Source organism: Dermacentor silvarum, chromosome 7 (assembly GCF_013339745.2).
Source record: "Dermacentor silvarum isolate Dsil-2018 chromosome 7, BIME_Dsil_1.4, whole genome shotgun sequence".
Lineage (NCBI taxonomy): Eukaryota > Metazoa > Arthropoda > Arachnida > Ixodida > Ixodidae > Dermacentor > Dermacentor silvarum.
The window spans coordinates 23756614-23777414 of record NC_051160.1 but is presented as its reverse complement, the minus strand read 5'-3'; the positions used below and the strand labels follow the sequence as shown (position 1 = coordinate 23777414).

Below are 20801 nucleotides of genomic sequence, written 5' to 3'. Positions count from 1 at the left end.
TTTTTCTGTGGTACTGAAGACATAGCGAAATTAAGCCTTTGATGTATTCTCTGAAGCTAGCGTATGTAGACGAGCAAGCCTACGAGCCTCTTATGCACGACAGAGGGTCTCAGCTATATAATTGTCATCAGTAGTCGCGAAAGGGAGGCTGGTGTCTAGAGTACATCGAGGCGGGCGTGCATGCAGTATTCTTTCGCCAAAAGGCAGTTAAAAATAAAGTTGCAAATCAAATCAACACCGTGCTTGTTATTTTAGTTAGCGAACGTTTACAAGTTTATACAGCGGATAAAACTACTATTCTTAGTTCGTATAGCTGTGCAGTAATTTGCTATCGCAATCGATGCTTCGCCTTTCGTGCGAAACTGCGACATTTTATTGCGATAGCAATTATATGGACACTCCAGGTTCACTTCCGCCGTCGCCGTCGAAATGAACGCCTCCGTGAGGTTCCGTATAAAGTCCAAGTGCGGCAAGATCGTCGCCGCGCGCCGTATGCTGTATGTGCGAGTGAAAGCTAGCTTCCGAGGCTATTCTGCGCACGCAATGGAGGGAAGCATTAAAGCAGCGCACCGTCTTCCAGTCGCGCGCAACGCTCCAGATGGAAGGTAAGGAACTGGGGGAGTTCTGCTCCAGGCCGCCCGAGTGGCCGCGCGCGCCCGCCCGCCGAGGCCGCAAGGCTCCGGGGGGGAAGGAGGATTCTACGCCGTGCACGCCCTCCCGGCCCGCTGTATCTTGAAAGCCATCTGCGACGGGGACAGAGTCCTCCACGCGATGTGTTTTCGCGGCATAGTTCACATTGATGCGAGAAGCAGCGCGAAGGTCAATTGGCTCGCTGCTGCTGACGCGCTTCCTCACTCCAGCGTTTTGACAGCGAGTTTCCGCGGTAATCGAGTAAAATGTGTTCATGTTTGCTTGTGCGCGCGCGACACCGTGCTTGTTAATTAAGTTAGTATGCCTATGTTTACACGTTTATACGGCCGATAAAACTACTGTCTTTACTTCTTATAACTATCCACTAATTTGCTATCGCTATTGATGCTTCGCCTTTCGGGCGAAACTACGTCTTTTTTTTCTTCGGCTGCCTTCTCATCCCAAACGAGCTCATGCGAGCCGCTCGCGCCAGTGGAGCCATTGAATAGGGGCCCCAAGCACGGGACCTCTAATTTTGTTTTATTCATTAAAGTCTCTCTCTCTCATGAGAAACCTCTATGGGTTTCCTTTTGTAGCTTCGTGGTCCAGTCCAGGCGGATGCCATTTTTTCACTTTCATGAAGCGTCTCACCTCCGTCTTTTAATGCGATTAGCATTAGAGATTGTTAGGGTACTTAACGCGCCCACGTCCAGGGTCACTAACTACCATCGCAATTTTGTGTAATCAGGTTTAACTTGATTGTAAGTAATTGTGCTGCATTTCTACTCCAAATTATAAATGTACGATTTAGAGAGCGTTTCCCAGGGTTTCCCTTGCTGAGGCGCGGGCTCGCCTAACCCTGGTTTGTAGTGGCGGAGCCTGTGCGCGCAGCCGCGTCTGTGTACACGGCGTGGAATGGGCGCGGACGGGGTGTTCGTCTCGCGCGCCGTGTGCTGTTGTATAGGGTAACTGTGAAGGTGCGAGACAGCTACCTCGAGAGAGTATGTTGCAGTGTTTCTTGTCTGCGACACTTCTCCTCTCACGCCCTCCAGAAGAATTGAAAGCACCACTGTCAACCGATTGTTACAACGAGCGCTTTGTATTGACAAGTTCCTGCCAGATGCAACAGGTCTAGCGATACTATTGATAATAATCATCATCATTCATAATAATTACCACACCCGCTCCTGTGATGGTGGTGTTACAAAAAAAACATCGCCTAGACCACATCAGGCAATGAAGCTCTACAATAATGCGATTAGCATTGAAGCAATACGCGACACCACACCGTATAGTGCCAAATTCCTCACTTCTGTGTAGCCAATTTCCTCAATTTTTTGTTACCCACATGTGCTTAAGTTCTCTGTAGCTGAACGCTCCCCGCTTAATGCACTCTCTGGCACAATCCTGTTCACTTCACTTATTCCTCAACGCTCGGCTGCTTTTGATGCCGACTTTTTCGGCGGCCCACTGCACTCCTTGCCTCTTGCTCTGCTTGTCTGTCCGGGCAAACACCCATTCTCGATAATTGGCCAAGATTGTTTACATGCCTAGTTTCACATACCCATTGTCGCGCACCAATTGGCCCATGTCGTCTGTTCCCAAAATATCTGTTCGGGCACATACCTAGCGACCCGAGATGGCGTGAATGGGGTGATATCATCGACATCGTCATCATCATCAGCCTATATATTTTGTCCACTGCAGGACGAAGGCCGCACCCTGCGATCTCCAGTTATCCCTGTCTTGCGCTAGCTGATTCCAACTTGCGCCTGCAAATTTCCTAACTTCATCACCTCACCAAGTTTTTTGCCGTCCTCGACTGCGCTTCCCTTCTCTTGGCACCCATTCTGTAACTCTAATGGTCCACCGGTTATCCATCCTACGCATTGTGTGGCCTGCCCAGCTCCATTTCTTTCTTTTGGTGTCAATTAGAATATCGGCTATCTCCGTTTGCTTTGTGATCCACACTGCTTTCTTCCTGTCTCTTAACGTTAGGCCTAGCATTTTTCGTTCCATCGCTCTTTGTGCGGTCCTTAACTTATTCTCGAGCTTCTTTGTTAACCTCTAAGTTTCTGCCCCATAAGTTAACACCGGTGCAAATGCAATGGTTATACACTTTTCTTTTCAACGACAGTGGTAAGCTCCAAGTCATGATTTGGCAATGCCTGCCGTATGTACTCCAACCCACTTTTATTGTTCTGTAAGTTTCCTTCTCATGATCAGGGTCTCCTGTGAGTAATTGGCCTAGATAAACGTACTCCTTTACAGACTGTAGATGGTGACTGGCGATTATGAATGGTTGTTGTTGGTGACCTGAGTGGTTGCTGGCGCACACCCACAGTGGAGGATTGGCCATGCATCGGGTGGTTATAATCGGTGTACTGAAAACCAGGAAATTAACGATTTGAACGCTGGAGCTTAGAAAGTAAGATTCTCTTGCCAGGGTGTTGAACATAATCCTTCTCTTCTGCTTATAATCTTCTTCCCTACTCGTTCACTTTCTCGGTTAAGATCCTCAATCATTTTTATAATTCGTCCCCATTGTTGCTGAATAGGACAATGTCATCTGCAAACCGAAGGTTGCTGAGATATTCGCCGTTGATCCTCACTCCTAAACCTTCCCAATCGAAGCGCTTGAATACTTCTAGGTAAGATTGCAGTGAATATCATTCGAGAGATTGTGCTCCTTGCCTGACCCCTTTCTTAATAGGTAAAATTTTACCTTTCTTGTGGATAACCAGTGTAGCTGTAGAATCTTTGTAGACATTTCCTAAGATATTCACGTATGGCTCCTGTACTCCTTGATTACGCAATGCCCCTATGACTGCTGGTATCTCTGCTGAATCAAATGCCTTTTCATAATCTATGAAAGCCATATGTAGAGGTTTAGTGTAGTTCGCGGATTTGTTGTTGTTGTTGTTGTTGATTACCTGATCGATGACATCGATGTTATCCATTGTAGAATATCCTTTCCTGAAGCCAGCCTGTTCTTTCGGTTGGTTTAAATGCCCGGATTCCATTGGAAATTATCTTCGTGAATGTTTTATACAGTACTGAAAGCCAGCTAATGGGCCTTTAATTTTTAAATTCTGTAACGTCTCCTTTCTTATGGATTAGGGGTGAGATATGGACGGACACACAGAGAAGTGCGTGAAGTTGCAATATATTGATAATTGCATTAAAATGAAGCACCACTGCAACTGCCTGCTTTCGTTGGCATTGCATATGCGCCACGCTAAAGTCCTCTTGAGAAATTACGAAATCACGCAGTTTGTGGTGCGGTTGTGTCCTACGAATGTAATTATCTTCGTGATCACTAACATCTAACAGCATAACCCGACAGCTTGCCATCGGAAACGCCTTGCCTGTCCACAGCATTTTGAACAGAATGCGCTTGGCAGAGCATTATAGAAAAGGTTTGCTCTGTGTCTACCACTTACGAAAATTGTGCGGGACAAATTAATAACTATTTTTACAATTTCCTCCTCCCCTTCGCCCCCTCCGCCGCTGTTCTCTTATTGTTATTCCACCCTCTCCTTGACCATTCTCTCGTTGTAGGTATGCGTGACCCATCCAGTATCATCATCATCACCACCTGAAGCAGCGGGTGCTGCACGAGAAGAGCGCGCGTCGAAGGCACGAGCGCAGAGAAGAAGCAGACTGAGGATTCATCCAGGTCGCCATGTCTTCCGCGCTTACCAGGCATACGACGATGACGGGTTCAGACTCGGCGTCCGAAAGCAGCAATGGGTCTGAAACCACCGTCAACCAAACCGGCGTGAGGGGCGACGAAACGGATTCCTCGTTGAAGGCCCGGCTCAGTGATGCCGAGCAGCTGCCACAACCGAAGGTGCCGCCAGTCTCGACCGCCGAGAAAGACGCCGTGTCTGCCGGTAAAGCCGGAGTCGCAGGTGCCGGCAGAGGTGCCAGTAAGTGCTTCCGTCACTGCTGCATATCAGTCGCTAGGAAATAGAGTGTACGAAATTTCACACAGTTTGGGGCTTATCTTTTCCCCGGAACAGTAATTGCCTTGAAATTTTTGCCCACGTTTTATTTACCATTCGCGCTCTAGTTTCCTGTCTGAAATGCCACGTCACGCCCATCGCGTTGGCTTGGCGGCCATGATGTTGCGGTGCCAAGCGCGCGGTCGCGGGATCTAATCTCGGCCGTGGAGGCCGCATTTCGTGGAGAAGGGGGCGGAGGGGGGGGGGGGGGTGTCGGAATGCAAAAATGCCTTTGTCCCGTGCGCATTGAGGGCACGTTGGAGATCCCCTGGTGCTCAAAATTTTTCAGGAGTCCCCTACTACGGCGTGCCTCATAATCAAATCGTGATTTTGGCACGTAGGACCTCAGAATTCAAAATGCTATGTCCAGCTGATTTTTACGAACTCTTGTTCGTGACGTGAAAGTAGCAGGAGCGCAGCGTTAAGAGGGGCAGTAATTGCGCGCAAGATGCAGGCATTGGGCGACAAGGAAAGACAAAAAAAGGAGTATTTTTTTGCAGCGATGCTGTTTTTGGCGAGGGTACCGTTCTGCATGTTAAAAAATGCGGACCAGTCCTGGTGATGGTGCAGAAACGGTCCAAGCGTAATGCCACATCCTCCTGTTGACTCCGGCTGGTATGCTCCGGGACCTGTAACGCACCCTTGAACTATTCTTTTCTAACCTAGGACCGAAAGAGGTCCCAGGCAAGGTTAAGAACAGATGCTACGATCGAATTTAACCGACCCGTGTCGACCATGTCTACGTTCGCACGGCCCTCTCTTTGTTGGCGTTCCAAACACTTCCATATCTCGTTTCCTTTCCTTCCGGTCTCCAGTGGTGGCGGTGGCGCTGAAACGTCACGCGTGTCTATAGTTTCCTCCGGCTTCTCGGGGCGGTGGTCCAGTCGTAGACGCGAATGTATGTAAAAAAAAAAAAAAAACTAGAAAGACAAGTTGCCGTTCTCTTCTGTTGTCGTAATTGGCAGACCTCGTATAGTTCGGACTCCCGAGTACGAAAAAGAGCGACGTCCCGCATGCGCTCGACGTTTTGTGCACGATCTTCATCGGTGGTGTTTGCCGCCAGCCCGCCGCGATTGCACTCTCGTCTTTGTTCCTGCCGCCGCTCTTCGAATGCACGTTGCTCCTCAGAAGTGCGGACTATACGCGCATATGATGCAATTATTATAATAACAGAGGGGCTACGAGAATGTGTGCGCGTACCTATCGTCACGATGACCACCGGGCAAGACAATGAATTTGTTCGTACTTTTGTTCAAAATTTTGTGTCACCTCTGTGTCGTGTGCTAAACAGCTTCGCTGGTCATCCGCCTTCACAGAGTGGAATGACTCATGTTTTTTTTTCTCTCACTACGCAGTGATGGTGTAATGGTCTCCCAAAAATAGTCATCAACGTATCGGGTCAACATGGCCGACACGGGTCGGTTAGATTCGATCGTAGCATCTGTTCTTGACTTTGTGCCTGGGAGCTCTTTCGGTCCTAGGTTTGAAAAGAATAGTTCAAGGGTGCGTTACGGGTACCGGAGCATACCAGCCGGAGTCGACAGGGGCATGTGACATCACGCTTAGACCGCTTCTTGACCGTTTCTTGCTTTCACCAGAAACTGAAATGGACCGGTGGAGTGTCTGCAGGTACTTCCACAACTATACGAAATGTGAAACACCAGGGAAAGCACTCTTAACTTAATTAGGCAAAGCCATTTACGCAGTATTTTTGTGCTCATCGGTAATCATTACTGTGGGAACTTCTTATGGCGAGTCAGCGGCGTTGCGAAGGTGTCATTATTACATCCGCAGGTATTGCATATCACGCGCCAAGAATATTAAAATATTTTGTTCCGTGCTTGCGTTAAAGACAATTATCTCTATGACCCATTTCTCCTTATATTAGCCTATATTAGCTTCGCTGTAAAAACAAAAAAAACTCGCCATCCCGGCCACGAGAAAGTGGATGTCGAGCGTAGCTGTTGAGACCACACTACAAATGAAAAACAGAACAAAGCACAAGTGACTGCTTCATTTATCTTGATTAAATTTATCGATGTTAGCCCTTAAGAAGGCACCAATATCGGCTAGTCAAGTATGTAGGTAATTTATCCCGCCAGGACTTCGTGAACTACGTTAGCAGATAAGCGCGAAGAGGTATTTTTGCATGATTCCCGGTGTAACGTTCTCATTAGGAAAACGGATACCTTTGTCTCATGGTTTTTAACACATGGCTGTTAAAGCTGGTCGCCTGGCGGAATATGTTTGGCCAGGCTATATTGGCGAGTGCTCAGAAACTCCGCCCGTCTACCTCCCCAAACACCCTAGATCGATGTAAGTGCGTTCTCCAACTAGCGGTTTGCGGAATATAGCGCATGCATACTGGCGAATGCTAAAATCTGTGTTTAAAAATAATTATGCGATTTTACATGCCAAAACCGCGATCTGATTATGACGCACGCCGCAATAAGGGACTCCGGAATAATTTTGACAAACTGTGCTTCTTTAACGTGCACCTTAATCCAAGTATACTGCGTTTGCTACGCGAAGTCCGCCCCATCGTCATAGACTAGCGTATGAGCCACAGAGTTCATAGCCGCGGCACACTGCACGGCATCGTCAGGATACCGACGTCAGGGTCCAGGAAGATGTGGTGAAACGAGCGTCTGTACCATAGCGAGACCAAAGGGCAACGACTGATAACAGCGCTAGCGCGATCTCTACGTCACGAGACAAAGGGGCACAACGATTGGTGGGACGTGCCGCCGCCGAGCATCTCGACACTTGTGAAAAAGGCATCGATGGTGGCGAGGGGCATCACAATGGGTCATCTATCAAGCTGTGCTGAGGCACAGCTGGCGGGAAAAAAAACTCGCCATCCCGGCCACGAGAAAGTGGATGTCGAGCGTAGCTGTTGAGAACCACCACTACAGCTGCTGAGGAGCGTATGCAACGCTTTATGGCTTTAGATTATTTGTAGTCATGCTATTTTAGAGTAATGGTAGTAATGTGAGTCAGGGTAATTTTGACAGCACGCCACCGCCCATAGAGGTGCTGCAACAACATTGAAATCAGTTAATAGACTGGTTATTTTATATACGAAGAGCTAGGAACGTCACTCCCCACGTCACAAGCGGCCGTTGCCGCGGGAGATTGCGTAACAGTAATCTTTACCTGGAAACGTTTGCGGGGAGCGCTACGTGATTCGCATTGCATGTAGGCGCAGGAGCGCCTTATCATCGATTATGTGGTTAGGATGCTTGTTTTGAGCTTGTTCTTCATTGGAAGATAGGCTGTTCTGTAAGTTGTATGTGTGATTCCAAAGAATGTATGCACTGTTCGCTTCACTTAGCTGTGTACTTGTAGCCTCTGCCTTGCGGGGCTATGAGCCATTGCATTGGGGGTGATGAGCCATTAATGATATAGCTTGCTGTCGATGTTATGCAACGAAGAAATCCCGTGATTCCAGCCATAGACAGCTTCCCTGTAAAACAAAGGACTAAGGAAGATAGACAAGGACGTCGCTATACTATTCTGACAACGGTCGCGCGACCAAGTTGGTCGCATATGGTCGCTTTTCTAGAAAAACGACCATTTTGGGATTGTCGCTGGCTGCCCGGTATTTCAGTCGCTGGACCGCAGTCTCAAAACTGCAGAACCAATCAAATGCGCTGGAACAGGACGTCTGTATACGCTGACGCTTATTTTACGTGGCGATGGCATTGCAAGCAGACGTGAGCGGCGGATCGCGAGGCATTTCAGTGGGGTGATTGGCCGGTAGCACTTGCCGGTGTGGACATCGGTCGCCTCAGGTCACATTTTCATCGCCAGTCGCAATCGGTCACGCGGCGTCCTCAAGTCGCTCGTGTGAATGAGCCCTAAAACGCGTGCAGAAACAACGCCCTAGCCGAAAACAGGCGTGTCGCAACGCTAGCGCGATGAGGAACCCCTGCGGCGGCGTGGCCCGCACGCACCACGATGGTGCATGAGATGAGACAGACCGAAAATAATCGGCGTTTTGTCAGCGCCCAATGAAAGGATCAGATATATTTAGCTTGACGTTTGTTGTTGTTCTGCTCGAAGCCGTGTATGCATGCTTATGTGAGTCCGCCACAACGCCCGTACCAGAAGCCGAAGCCAGGACGCTGCCCTCGCGGTGACAGAGCTGAATTATGGTGCGCTCACTTGACTTCTTCGCTTTTGCAGCCAAAACACGCTGCGTGCCACCAGAGAGCCGCGTGCGGGCTGTGCGGGCGCCGCACAGTGACAGCACGTCTGCGACGTGGATGCCGATATGGCGAGAACGCCTGGACTGTCCGATCGCAATAATAAAGCACAATTTGTCGTTTATATATTCTTAGGGATGTGAACATGAGTGCTTCGTTTTATGGGTCAAGCACTACTGTCCAGTGGTATTTATAGGAAGACGTGACGTGCTCAAATTGCATCTTAACACGAGTTTGTCGCCAACATGCGGTTTTACGCTGTAGCAATGTTCAGTTACAGAAGAAAGCGCTTGTTTCTGTGCAGATATTTGGTTATTACGGATGACCATTTTTGTCCTCTAATCTGTGTAATGTTTGTAGCTGTAGACTCATTACAAAGGATGTTATTATGCACTGTGAAAACTATTGCGTGCGGATGCATTTATTGTAGAGTTATCGTTCGGTATCCACTAAAGTGCTTAAGATGGTTTGATGATTTCCGGAGCTGACCGGAACCGACGGTGGTATGGAGCAGGCCCCCGTAACTTGCGCGATATATATTCACACTCATAAAAACTAACGCATTCATAAATATCGAATTACGTGACGTACTAAAATACAGCTGCAGGCGGAAGTAGTAATTTTATGTTGCATTGTAGAGCACTTCACAATTTTCTTCACATCTGCAGATAAACCAGGCGGTGGCAAGGCCATTGTCACACCCCGAAAACTTCATACGGGGTCGCCAACGCAGCGTTCACTGGACGACAGCACGGCGAGTACAACCGTGGATCGTACCGTCAGACGTACGCAGCAGAACACCGATGATCTCTGGCAGCGACAACGAGACCACCGTAGCGGCCGTAAAGGGCGTGGGAAACCAGGCTACGACGACGAGGAAGATATGGTGGCGACACCCCTTGGCGGCGGAGGTCGTGGCGGGGCGGGACGCGCGAGACCGACGACGCGTCCTAAAGCGGTGGCCGCACCGGCGATGCGCGGCTCTGCACCGCCTCCTGCTTCGCCACCACTCGCAGGGCAGACCGGCGGGGCTCGGCCGGGAGCCAAAGAACCGGTCAGGCCGCGACTTGTACTCTCCAAGAAGGGCCTCGTCAGGGCAGCGCCATCCAAGCCTCCACTGAACCCTGGCGCTGGCTCTGAGCCGCCATCTGCGCAACCGATAGCCAGCGGAGCCGAAGTCCGCGCGGGACAGCCGCCAGGTTCAGGGATGACTGGCGTCCGCAGGCGATATTCCGTCGCTGCATCTCGGGAACCGCCAGAACAGCGCCGGAAATCTCTGGTCCCTGCCACTTTGGCCGCTGAGGGAAAAGGTGCCGGAAAATTATTGTCGGTAACCTTTCCATGGTCACTCGACGATGTTCGAAGGCAATCCTCGGACACCAGCCATGATGAGGCTGACCGCGATGAAGACTCGTCCTCGAACACGCCACCTAGTGAAGATACCGCTACACCTCCAGCTGTTGCGTTGGGGAAGCGCCCGCCGGAAGTTGGTAAGCCACCCACCGAAGTTAAGCGCCCATCGGTAACTGCCGAGCCGCCCGCCGCTGCTGCGGCATCTGCCCCCATGCCGGCTGCAACGTCCAAGCCACCGGAAGTGACGGCTGCTGTGACGTCGTCGGGTGAACCGAAAAAGGCCGCTGCGACAGAAGAGGCGCCAGTGGCACCACCGTCATCACCAGCATTCTCAGCGGCACCGACAGCATTGGCAACACCAGCAACATTAGCAACACCCGCTCCATTAGCAGCACAGGCGCCATCAACGCCATCGGTACCGCTGGTGCCACCGGTTCTACAAGTACAGTCGCCGCCAAGCGCCAGCGCTGCTAAGCCCGCTGTAGCTCAGAAGCTTGACGCCAAAAAGACTGAAGCTGCCATCGCCCCTGTACCGAAGAGCACCTGGTGGACGGCGTTGGCGGTAAGAGCACCCAGAATTTATTAAGCGTCATTTGCTTTTGTTTGCACGTCACGCTTCACGAGTGCGGTTAGGGAACTACTCTCTCTTCCAGTTTTCAGATTACCGTAACGCTTAGAAACATTTACTTGACATGTGGCGGTGCATGCTTCTTGTGCTTAGATCCAGAATTTCGACCTATGTTCGTGAACACACTTAGTAAAAGTACCGATCTAGCGCCGTAAAGCCAGTCTGAAGGTTATCGAGACGGGCTTTAAGAAAATAGTTGATATCCAGAGCTCTCGATGGCACCTGAAGATGACGTCGTTTGGTGTGCCGAGGACGACTTCTCTTGTAGTTCCGATGAGGATGCAGCGTGTGGCATTGACAAGTCGCGAGATTGAACAGCCGTAGCTTGCGGGAAATAATGATGTGCCATGTTCAAAGTTTTCGTTTGTGTAGAAAAGATATGGGTGTACCTATATTCGAATTAATTTTTTATTTCTCGGCAAATTCACCATACAGAGGTCGACGTATATTCGTGCACGAACTATATATTCTCGCAAATACGGTATATAAACTCAGCACATATAAAATAAAACTTTAGTGCTTGTTTTGGTCCCATGCATGTCGTTTTCCACATTTGTGCTCTTCATTCCCTAAGCCGATGTAGTGTCGATTTACTAACGAATTTGGCGCTGTGTCACTTTCGCATAGAGCTCAGCTGCAAATGTGGTACCCCATTGGCAAGGAGGGCAAACAAAGAACAATTTGTTCAATCATGGTCGCCGTAACCATGCCTCTAGCATAAAGTAATGGGAATCTACGGCCGCGACAGCCGACAACTAGGCAAAAGTATGGCGGGTGCCCGCTGACACAATTTTATTAGACCAGCCGCGTCCGAGCCCTTCAAAAAAATTGGAGGACGCTTAAGCTTCGCCTTTAAGATTGGAACGCGATAGCGTTATCGGGTCCCGTTCGCATCGTATTTTTCTTTAAGCGGGCTTCCGTGCAACACAGAACGTGGAAAAGCCAGCTTACAAAGATCAAGCTTACACCGATCGCCTTAAAGTCGGCTTCACTTTTAAACATATATGTATTGCTGGGAAGAGGTTCTTTCAGGGGCAATGTGTGTCGTCTTATATGAAAATGTGAAAGCCCTAGCACAGTTTTTATTATTTTAATAACTGTTTGCTATTGCCCCGACGCGCGCGCGTGTCCAAAACTCATTAGGCAGGCGAAGTCACAAGTTGTCCTGCCGAGGATGCGAGCGCCATCTATGATTTTCGCAAGTACCATACCTGAGCGCGCCGATGTTGGCATGGTAGACATGCTGGAAAAGGGGTTTGAGTTTCCTGGTAACAGAATTATGCTTTCTCGTACATTCAAATTAAGATCCGACGTCACCATGTCTGTAGGATGTGGTTAAGTCGTACTTTACCATTTTTCGCACGGATTTCACTGCGAGAAAATAAATTTTTGTTCACCAAAACCTTGCACCACGTGGAGGGCCTGGGCGGTCGGGATGGTTGGGGATGATTTTCTCCACCGCGAACGCCGGCAGCCTCGCCGACGCCGGATTTTCTGCGACACGGGACCATTTACGCTGTCGCGTTAAAACGCCTCCACCCTGAACGCAGAATAAAAGGGTTGGAAGCAACCTTATCCGCTACGTACCCTCAAGGAATCATTGCGTCGTCGGTGTCGAATGAAAAAAAAAAATTAAATTATGGGGTTTTACGTGCCAAAACCATGATCTGATTATGAGGCACGCCGTAGTGGCGGACTCCGGAAATTTGGACCACCTGAGGTTCTTTAACGTGCACTTAAATCGAAGTACACGGGTGTTTTCGCATTTCGCCCCCATCGAAATGCGGCCGCCGTGGCCGGGATTGGATCCCGCGACCTCGTGCTCAGCAGCCCAACACCATAGCCACTGAGCAACCACGGCGGGTCCCGGTGTCGGGTGTCGAATGTTCAGGCGGCTCAGACGCCGCGTGCGAGTAAGACACGTCTACTCGCTTAAGCGTCGCAACATCAAGTGTCTTTATTTCCGCGTCGCAATCCCTGCCCCAACACAGGCGGTGCCACCAGACAGCTCATAGAAACATAGGTGGCGACCACAACACCTCCTTCCTTCAAGAACTTGTAGCGTTTGTAGCACCACTCACAAATTCAAACGCATGGGCAGAACTATGGGACAGCCACTCCATGTCTTCACAACACTGCCGTCTTCAGAGCCACCAACAGCTCTGGTACTCTGGTCGATGGAGAGCCTGAAATGTCCGTTGTCGAATCTGCAGATGAATCTGTAGAAGCTTCGGGGTCTGTCTGATCCCCCTTTGAGAACCCCGACAGGTGACGCCGGTGACGCAGCAGGACTGTTCCTTGATCCGTCTCCACGATGGAACAATGAGGTCGTTGGCCCTCACTCAACACAGTTGCTCGAACTCCTTCAGGTCGAACCCAGACTCGTTCTCCCGTTTCTAGTGCTGGGAGTGGCCTAGCCCAATGACGCTGCTTAAAGTTGCACTCCTTTTTTTTTTGTAAGTTGCATCTCTTGTTGCCATGATGTCCCTAGCAAGCCAAGCCGGTTGCAGCAACTGTTTCACCTTGGAAATGCGAGTCCTGAGTTGTCTGCCCATTAGGAGTTGCGCGGGGCTCAAGCCATTAACACTCGGTGTGTCCCTATAACTGAGTAAAGCCTTATGTGGGTCATTCGATTGACAATAATTGGACCAATTATGCTCTTTAGTACCTCGATGACCGTAGAAGCTGTTGACAATCAAGGGGTAATGTAGTAATCCACAACAAGCAAAAATGTTTCTCCTTTGCCGTGGAAGAGGTCCATACCCAGAACTTCCCATGGGTGACCCGATGAAGGTGTGGAAATAAATGGCTCAGCTGGATTTATGCGAGTATATGCACACTGCTAGCATCTGTCTACCATGCACTCTGTCTACTGAAATTCCCGGCCACCACACCGATTCTCTAGCTTTCGCTTTACACCGGTTTACACCTGGATGACCATCGTGCAGTAAGTTCAGGACTGTAGGTCTCAAGGAAGTGGGAACCACTATGCATGGGCCTTTGAGCAGAAGTCCATCACAGACTGTTATTTCGTTAGCTATGGCAGCATACTTCGTTAAGCGCAATAGCAGCTGCTTCTTTTGAGGCCAAGCATGTTGGGCGTATGAAAATAGGGACGTACACTCACCATCCATGCTTTTGGGCTCTCTCGATGTATTGCGGAGTCAACGGCAAAGTTGAGGATCCGTTAACAACTTCGGTTGCAAATAATTCCACCGTGTACAGAGGAGACGTAACTTTGGGTGGTATCACGGAGAGAGCGTCCGCAGTTGCTAGTAGTTTCCCTGGAACATACTGCATGCCGAGGCCTTTGCACAGTTCCGCATGGTGCTGTGGCAGTGGGGTCGCTACGCCTCCTGAGAATCTGACGACGTTGAGTGCTTCAAGTGCTGGGAAACCTAGTAGTGGAGTATAAAGAGACTGCAACACATACAGTCACTGGTCACTTGGTATCCCTTGCTAGAGGAGCTAGGCGACGTACGATCCGAGTACTCGAAGTGGTTGACCTCCTGGAACTGTTAACAGATTGTCCACTTCGTCGAGCTGCGGAGGCACTGCCGGGAAACCTTCCGGCACTGCCGAGATTTCCGTACCAGAGTCGACTTTGAAAGAGGCAGTATAATTATCTACTGTGACGTCAACGTACTTGGAGTTCTCAGGCACCGTGACAGTATCCAGGCAGATAGTAGCAAGCTTGGACGGTTTTGCTTTGCAGGAACGACATACCTCAACGAAATGTCATTTGACGGCGTCCTTTCTTTCGACAGTGATTGCAGAGCGAGGCACGTGCTAGGCATTCTGAGCGTGGATGCAGCGAACGCCCGCGGAAAGAACAAGTAGTGTCGCCGGAGCGTTGTATCCTGGGCAGCGCGTCTTGCTGCCTAGCATCCGAGCGTCGAGGAGGTTTGCGAAATTTGACTGCGTCTAGTTGAACTGGCGTGGAACCTTCTGCAATTTCTTTTGCCGCTTTTTCTTTGTGGGCGTCTTCCCATTGACGCGCTTGAGTCCAAGCATCCTTAAGCGTCTCTTAAGCCTACTACAAATCTGTCCCGCATGAGACGCTCTTCGACTTGGGTTGACGGGTAATGGCAACGCTTGACTAGTATGCACAGTTCTGCCACGGCCGCAACATAAAAAGTTTTTTTTTATGTAGCGGCCGTGGTAACGTTTTCGCCCAATAATCTTTACTACGCTTGTGAAAGCGCGACGATTAATAAAGCTCGTTATCCGGGTGAACAAAGTGCGGCGTGAAACGCTGGACGACGGTCTCGTAGGATAGCAGTTCATCCGCAGAAAGCGAAAAAGTATCGAGCAGGGGACGACTTTCGGGGCCCATACAGTATAAAAGTGAGCGTACTAGCACGTCGGCGGAAGCGTGGCAAACTCCAGAGGCAGCTGCGTAGTCTCCATAACGCGTTTTCCACGTTGGCCAAGACGCCGCCGTGTTGGTGAAGTCGAACGCGTTGGTTTGCCGAAGAGAAATACTGAGCCACTCGGAAACGAAAGTCTGATGCTCGTTGGCCATTGCTTCTTCTGCCGTGAAGCTCTTCTGTGTAAGATGAAGGCGAACGAAGGCATTCATTCGGCCACTTCTGTTGTTGAGGTGGCTCGGACGCCGCGTGCGAATAAGATACACGTCTACTCGCTTGAGCGTCGCAACATCGAGTGTCTTTATTGCAGCGTCGCAGTCCCTGCCCCGACACAGGCGGCGCCACCAGGCAGCTCATAGAAACATAGGTGGCGACCACAACAGTCGGGAGACAAGGGCCGCCGTATAGGGCTTGATCAGATTAACACGAATGATATTGCGAGCACGATGATGGTCTGGGGACAGTGTCAGATGGCCAATCTCGTTGTATACGGGAGAACTGCGTGTGATGAAGCGTTAAGGCCAGTGATACTGGGCCAGCAGGTAGATGGGGGCCCCGGACTGTTTGCAGGAACTCAAATCCACACACTTGCGCTTGTGGGAACAGCAGGATAATGTTGGTCGCCATCACATCGCAGATTTGATTACTATGGTCGTCTCTCGTCAACAAACAAGCCAGCTTTCTATAGTTATGACAGTGATCGATGGAGCTAAAGCTTCTGCTTACTGCAGGGACACTGAAAGCACTCGCAAAATTGTGCATTTAGCGTGTTGGGCACTTGCCTCAGTCTGCGTAATAAGCACTGTATAAAGATTCCTTTGCTATTTTCGAAGGCCGCAGACCTATCCGCCTGATGTTCTCAGGTGCAGCAGCCTGACTCAGTTCATTGACCCGAAGATATTCGAGCGCTTTAATCTTTTCAAGGCTGGAGCTCAAATTGCTGCATCTCTAAACATTTTTACGCATTCGTGCGCTTGCGTGCGTTGAGTATTTGAAACGTTTCAAGGTGCGAGCTGCCGCGAGCGACGGAGAGCCTGTGGTGGCGTGTGGTGCGTGATGTCACACCAACCTGTGACATGGCGGGCCGCCTCTGAGTTGCTTTGCATTAGAGCCACTTACGAGTTGGTCTGAGATGCTTTCCGCCGGCGGACAGGTGGCTTAGCTTAAGACTTAGAGATTGACTGCAACCAAATAAGGAAATTTACTAGCCCGACGTTTCGGAACCAATTCGGCTCCTTCTTCAGGGGGTATTCTTCGGAGGTGGCAGTGTGCCGCTTTTAAAAGGTCCGTCGTAACAAAGGAGAGGAAGGGGAAGAGAGCGTAAGGTGCGGAGACACTTGGCAGGACACCTGCTCTAGACAGACAAAATAGGTGGGGGGGGGGGGTGAGGGGGGGGGGGGCTTCGGCGTCGCTGGTCGGCTGGGTTGACCGATGCTGGGCGCCCTTTAGTCGCGGGAATGCGTTGACGAGGGACAGGGGGGGGGGGGGGGGGGGAACGAGTTGTGTTGGTGTTACTGACCTAGAGCGGGGGGTCCTTTCTTCTAGAATACCCCTTCTAGAATACCCCCTGAAGAAGGAGCCGAATTGGTTCCGAAACGTCGGGCTAATAAATTTCCTTATTTGGTTGGAGTCCATCTCTAAGTCTTAATCAATTTTCCCAACCAGACAGGTAATTCGGTCGAAATGTTTAGCTTCAAGGTGGCTTAGCCCAAGGCTTCCGTGAGCGCTTGGACTTGTCGTGCGTTCGAATCCACAGCTGCTAGTCTCTGTATGCACCGGTGCAAGTGTGTGTCTGAGCCGCACACATAGGGATACCACCATCGCTTTTGCTCTCGTTCGAAAATAATCCGACGAAGGGAATTAGCGGGGTTAGTGGAGCCTCTCCAAACTGATCACCCCTTAAGAAAGTCGGGTGCCTGGTCAGGGGACAATTATGCCCCAATTTTTATTCCGGTAGGTTTACGCTGGTGGGTTTCTAACTAACGACGATAGCGACAGCTTTGCGTTGTTGGCTGGGTCTCCAGAGAACCGCCGATATAACGCCTGAACTTTGCTGGCGAATTGAGATGAAGGGTAGTGGATCTTGTTCACCACGCAATTCACGTGAAGCCGGTCAACGGAAGAGAAACCGCTAATCGTTTGAGTGGAATGCGGGCAGGCTCCGGCTTCACGCCGCCATGTTCATCCGGGGCCATGAAGGGGAGCCTTGCGTGTAGTCGTTCGCTACAACATTTACCGAAGGGTTTTCTTTGGGTTGATTGTCTTATCATTTTATTGCGATATCAATATTATATGGACACTCTAAGGGAATGTTTGCAGTCATCGCCACCTTCGGTGTTGGTGTCGCCGTGAGGTTCCGTATACAGGGTGTTTAAGTGAACAATTGCAAAAAAACTTTCAAGGGTTGCCTGTGGCAGACAGCACAATTATAGTTCATGAGCTGGTGTACTGGGACAGGTGGGCATTACTTGCACAAGAAATGGAAATGCATAGTCGACTAATTATAAAAATGCACTAACTGAGATTTCTGAGATTTTAACTTATTCCCTTCATGGTCCATATTGTAATTTACCAATTATAGCCGTGGAGTTCCCAAGGCGGAGCCACTTGGAATGATTTCTCAGGATGACACCAGTTTCGAAATTTTAATTCCCGTACGTTGCAGAGAAATGCATTGTCGTTCCAGTTACTTTCTTAGCAAAACTTCGCTTTAGGCATTGAAGCAAAAAAGTAACTGGAACGCCACTGCGAAAGCCTTCTTGCTATCTCACGCTGATGCGGGAATATTCCAGCAGCCTTTCTCTGTGTCGGGAGCCACCAGCGGCGCTGTCGGCCCAAACGAAGAGGTTCCTGTGCCGGCCCATGTGCGGCGCTACTCCATGGCTATGACCGACAATCAGCGCGCACAGGCTCGTACTAACGTGAAACTGCAAGCGCGCACCGCACGTCACAGATGACCTGAAGGACTATGCCGCGCTCCTTGGCGGCACCGTCGGCATGGACTGGAGGTTAGTCTACCCTCTTACGTGAACTTGTTTCTTCGCCGTCCGTAAGATTTTATCTGTACGGCGAGCCTATACTGCGATGTAGTTGGCAGTTAAGTGCTTCTTCAGGTCAGTGAATGGTCCATGCTTGGCTACTCTCCCGAATGTTTCGTAACGTTCTCAAGTTTGCGCTCGTTCTATGAATTTCCGAAAAGTGTGCCATGTTTTACGAAAAGCAAGTTGCGCTTGCGAAAAGGTTTTGAAGGTGTCTATGTAAGGGGGGGGGGGGGGGGTGACGGAAGATTTAAAAACTAAATTCATACATAAAAGGAATTTCGAACTTGCGCCACGTTCTTGAGGCAGTGCAAGACTTGTATACTAGTGGGGTACTTGCATTGAGCAAGTTTATTCAGTGTACTTTCTGAAGCAAGTGAGATCGGCAATGGTCAAGTTGCTGAAAGAGTCAGTGCCATCTAAGTACAATGTGTAGCTTGTCAGTTCTTGCTGATCCATGTTTGCTTGCTTGCGTGCTGCGTCTTAAGTTGAATTATAAATCGCGTACGTAAGGGAAAGGGAAAGGGGGGGGGGTACAAAAATGTGCATGAGACAAAGTTCTTAACAACGCATGCGATACTCCACCCTTGCCTCCTCCTTATAGGGATTTGTACAAATTTCAAATCTCACTGGTTGGCAGGTATGATTGTGTGAATAAAATGGTAAGATAATGATGTGAGTGGGTTGTGGAATGAAGTGTTCTGATTCCGGTACGTCGCGTTGGGAGAACAGTGTGCCGGAAGTGACGTGGGCTTTTTCTAACGTGGGAGCTGCTCACAGCGCCAGCTTGTGCGCCATGATTACTACCGCTAGCGTCAGCCCCACCCCCTTACTCAGACACAAAGAGCTTGGACAGACGAGATCGCCTAGGGTGGACGCGAGAAACGGAACCACTGTTAGAACGGAGTAGGTTGTGGCGCTTGACATGCAAATTGACGATAACAGAAATAGAGATAGGCATATCTTGTTCATCGATGCAGCTATGTTAGCGTAGCCATAGTGCAGCACCAGCTTCCTGGTTCTGTATTCTCAGCCTGCCTTCGGTATACCACTGCATTTTACATTTTCAAATATTAATTTGAAAATGTGAAATGTGCACGAGAGTGCTGATTCATTTCTGCAACTGTGACGCCAGTGGTAACACTGGCGGGTGGCAACAGTCCCAGCATTCAAGAATGAGACGCGACTTGTTGGTTGAACATTCGGAGCGTTGAATATATATATATATGAAAAGCCACTACTTGCCACAGAAAGAGCAGATAAGGATGCGAAAGCCCTCCTGCAAAGTGTACATTTACCGGCATATGTAAACCGCACATACACAGATGGTTTGAAATACAATTGGAATGCTGGCCACTTCCAATTTGCTTGTGAAAGCTTCCATGTTTAGTTGTATCGTGCCCAGAAACGAATTTCTGCGCACGAAAAGTGAACATCACTTAGGAGAATGCTGTTTACCTACGGAAGAAAAATATTTTATGTAATTTTTATCACAAAGTGAGGTTGTTACCTGAAGTGACCAACATGCTCTAAGAGTCTAGCAGTTGCTCTAATGCAGCATTTCAACGACGATCCCTACTTCATCTCTAGCACTGTACGAACTTGCTCGCGTGCACTGTTTGTTACCCCACGCTCACAACTTATATAAGGACAGAATTTTTAGTTGCTCCCCATAACAGCGTGGCAAAATGCGAGGCCGACGTGGTCGGGAAAAAAAGGAAAAAAAATATTTACGCGTGTCACTGAATCACACGTGACAACTGAACCCAGCCATAGTAGCGCCACCACTCTTGTGTAGCAGAAACGAGCGCTGTAGCGCTGTTTCAAACTCAATTTACTTGGGGCCGGGCGAGTTACCGCCATTCTCCAAGCATGGCGTGACGACACTTCGTCTTTACTGCATGCTTTACTGCGAAGGCTGCTTCAGTGACCTCACCACATTCCTGGCATTTGCGTACACGAAGGAGAGACTATGCACTTCATCATGCCTCACTCACGCACAAGGATGTCAGCGATTGGGTCACGGAAGCTGAAAGATAAAACTATACCCAACTTTAGCATGAAAATGCACTTGTGACACAGGAAGTGTCACTTGCTTTGATTTCTTCTCGTGCAATATCTTCCTACGACCTGATTATAATATATTGCTTGTTGCATTCTACGCTCCCTTCTTGATAACAATTCCAACGCCATCACGCAAAGTATACAGGAATGAAGTCAGATGCTGGCGGAACATCTGTGGAAGTGGCAATAATTCTATCGATGCCATTGCTTGTTTACAGACGACGAAAAGTACGAGTACTGTGGCTTTTTAATACTGCGAATGAGAGAAAACATTTGGAGGGCGCTTAAGCTTCGCCTTTAAGAGGGGAGCGCGATAACATTCAAAAGATAACTGATTGCTTGGCAGAGTTCCCAGCAACTGCAGCTTTCTTTTTTGAAGCCGCCCGGGCCCAGCTAGGGGCTCGTGGCCTCCTAAACACAAGGTCGCCTACCTTGCCTTTCAGTAAAGTCTTTACTCACTCATTGTCCAACTTCACCTCTGCGCGCGGCTTTATGCTCTCTAG

General features: G+C 49.5%; 2 protein-coding genes across 2 annotated transcripts in view; both read left to right on the top strand.

Annotated features, from left to right (window-relative positions):
• The window catches only part of LOC119458762 (uncharacterized), a 78230-nt gene extending 73723 nt beyond the window's left edge, over window positions 1-4507 (top strand). Inside the window, exon 12 of the mRNA XM_037720624.2 lies at window positions 4192-4507. Within this exon, the coding sequence (XP_037576552.2) occupies window positions 4192-4389 (198 nt within the window). The 3' untranslated portion in view covers window positions 4390-4507. The remainder of the gene's footprint in view (window positions 1-4191) is intronic.
• Window positions 4347-18157, top strand: LOC125946644 (nascent polypeptide-associated complex subunit alpha, muscle-specific form-like). Its single transcript, XM_049670344.1, has 3 exons — window positions 4347-4562; window positions 9514-10760; window positions 17989-18157. Exons 2-3 carry the CDS (start codon window positions 9729-9731, stop codon window positions 18151-18153), a joined length of 1197 nt encoding a protein of 398 aa, XP_049526301.1. The 5' UTR covers window positions 4347-4562; window positions 9514-9728; the 3' UTR covers window positions 18154-18157.
• Window positions 18158-20801: the final 2644 nt, after the last annotated feature.

What these genes read in the sequence shown, in the direction of transcription:
- LOC125946644 (XM_049670344.1), top strand. Translation starts at nt 9,729, where the DNA reads ATGGTGGCGACACCCCTTGGCGGCGGAGGTCGTGGCGGGGCGGGACGC. An exon ending in CCTGGTGGACGGCGTTGGCG is followed by an intron (nt 10,761 to 17,988) that starts GTAAGAGCACCC and finishes GGAATATTCCAG; the next exon opens with CAGCCTTTCTCTGTGTCGGG.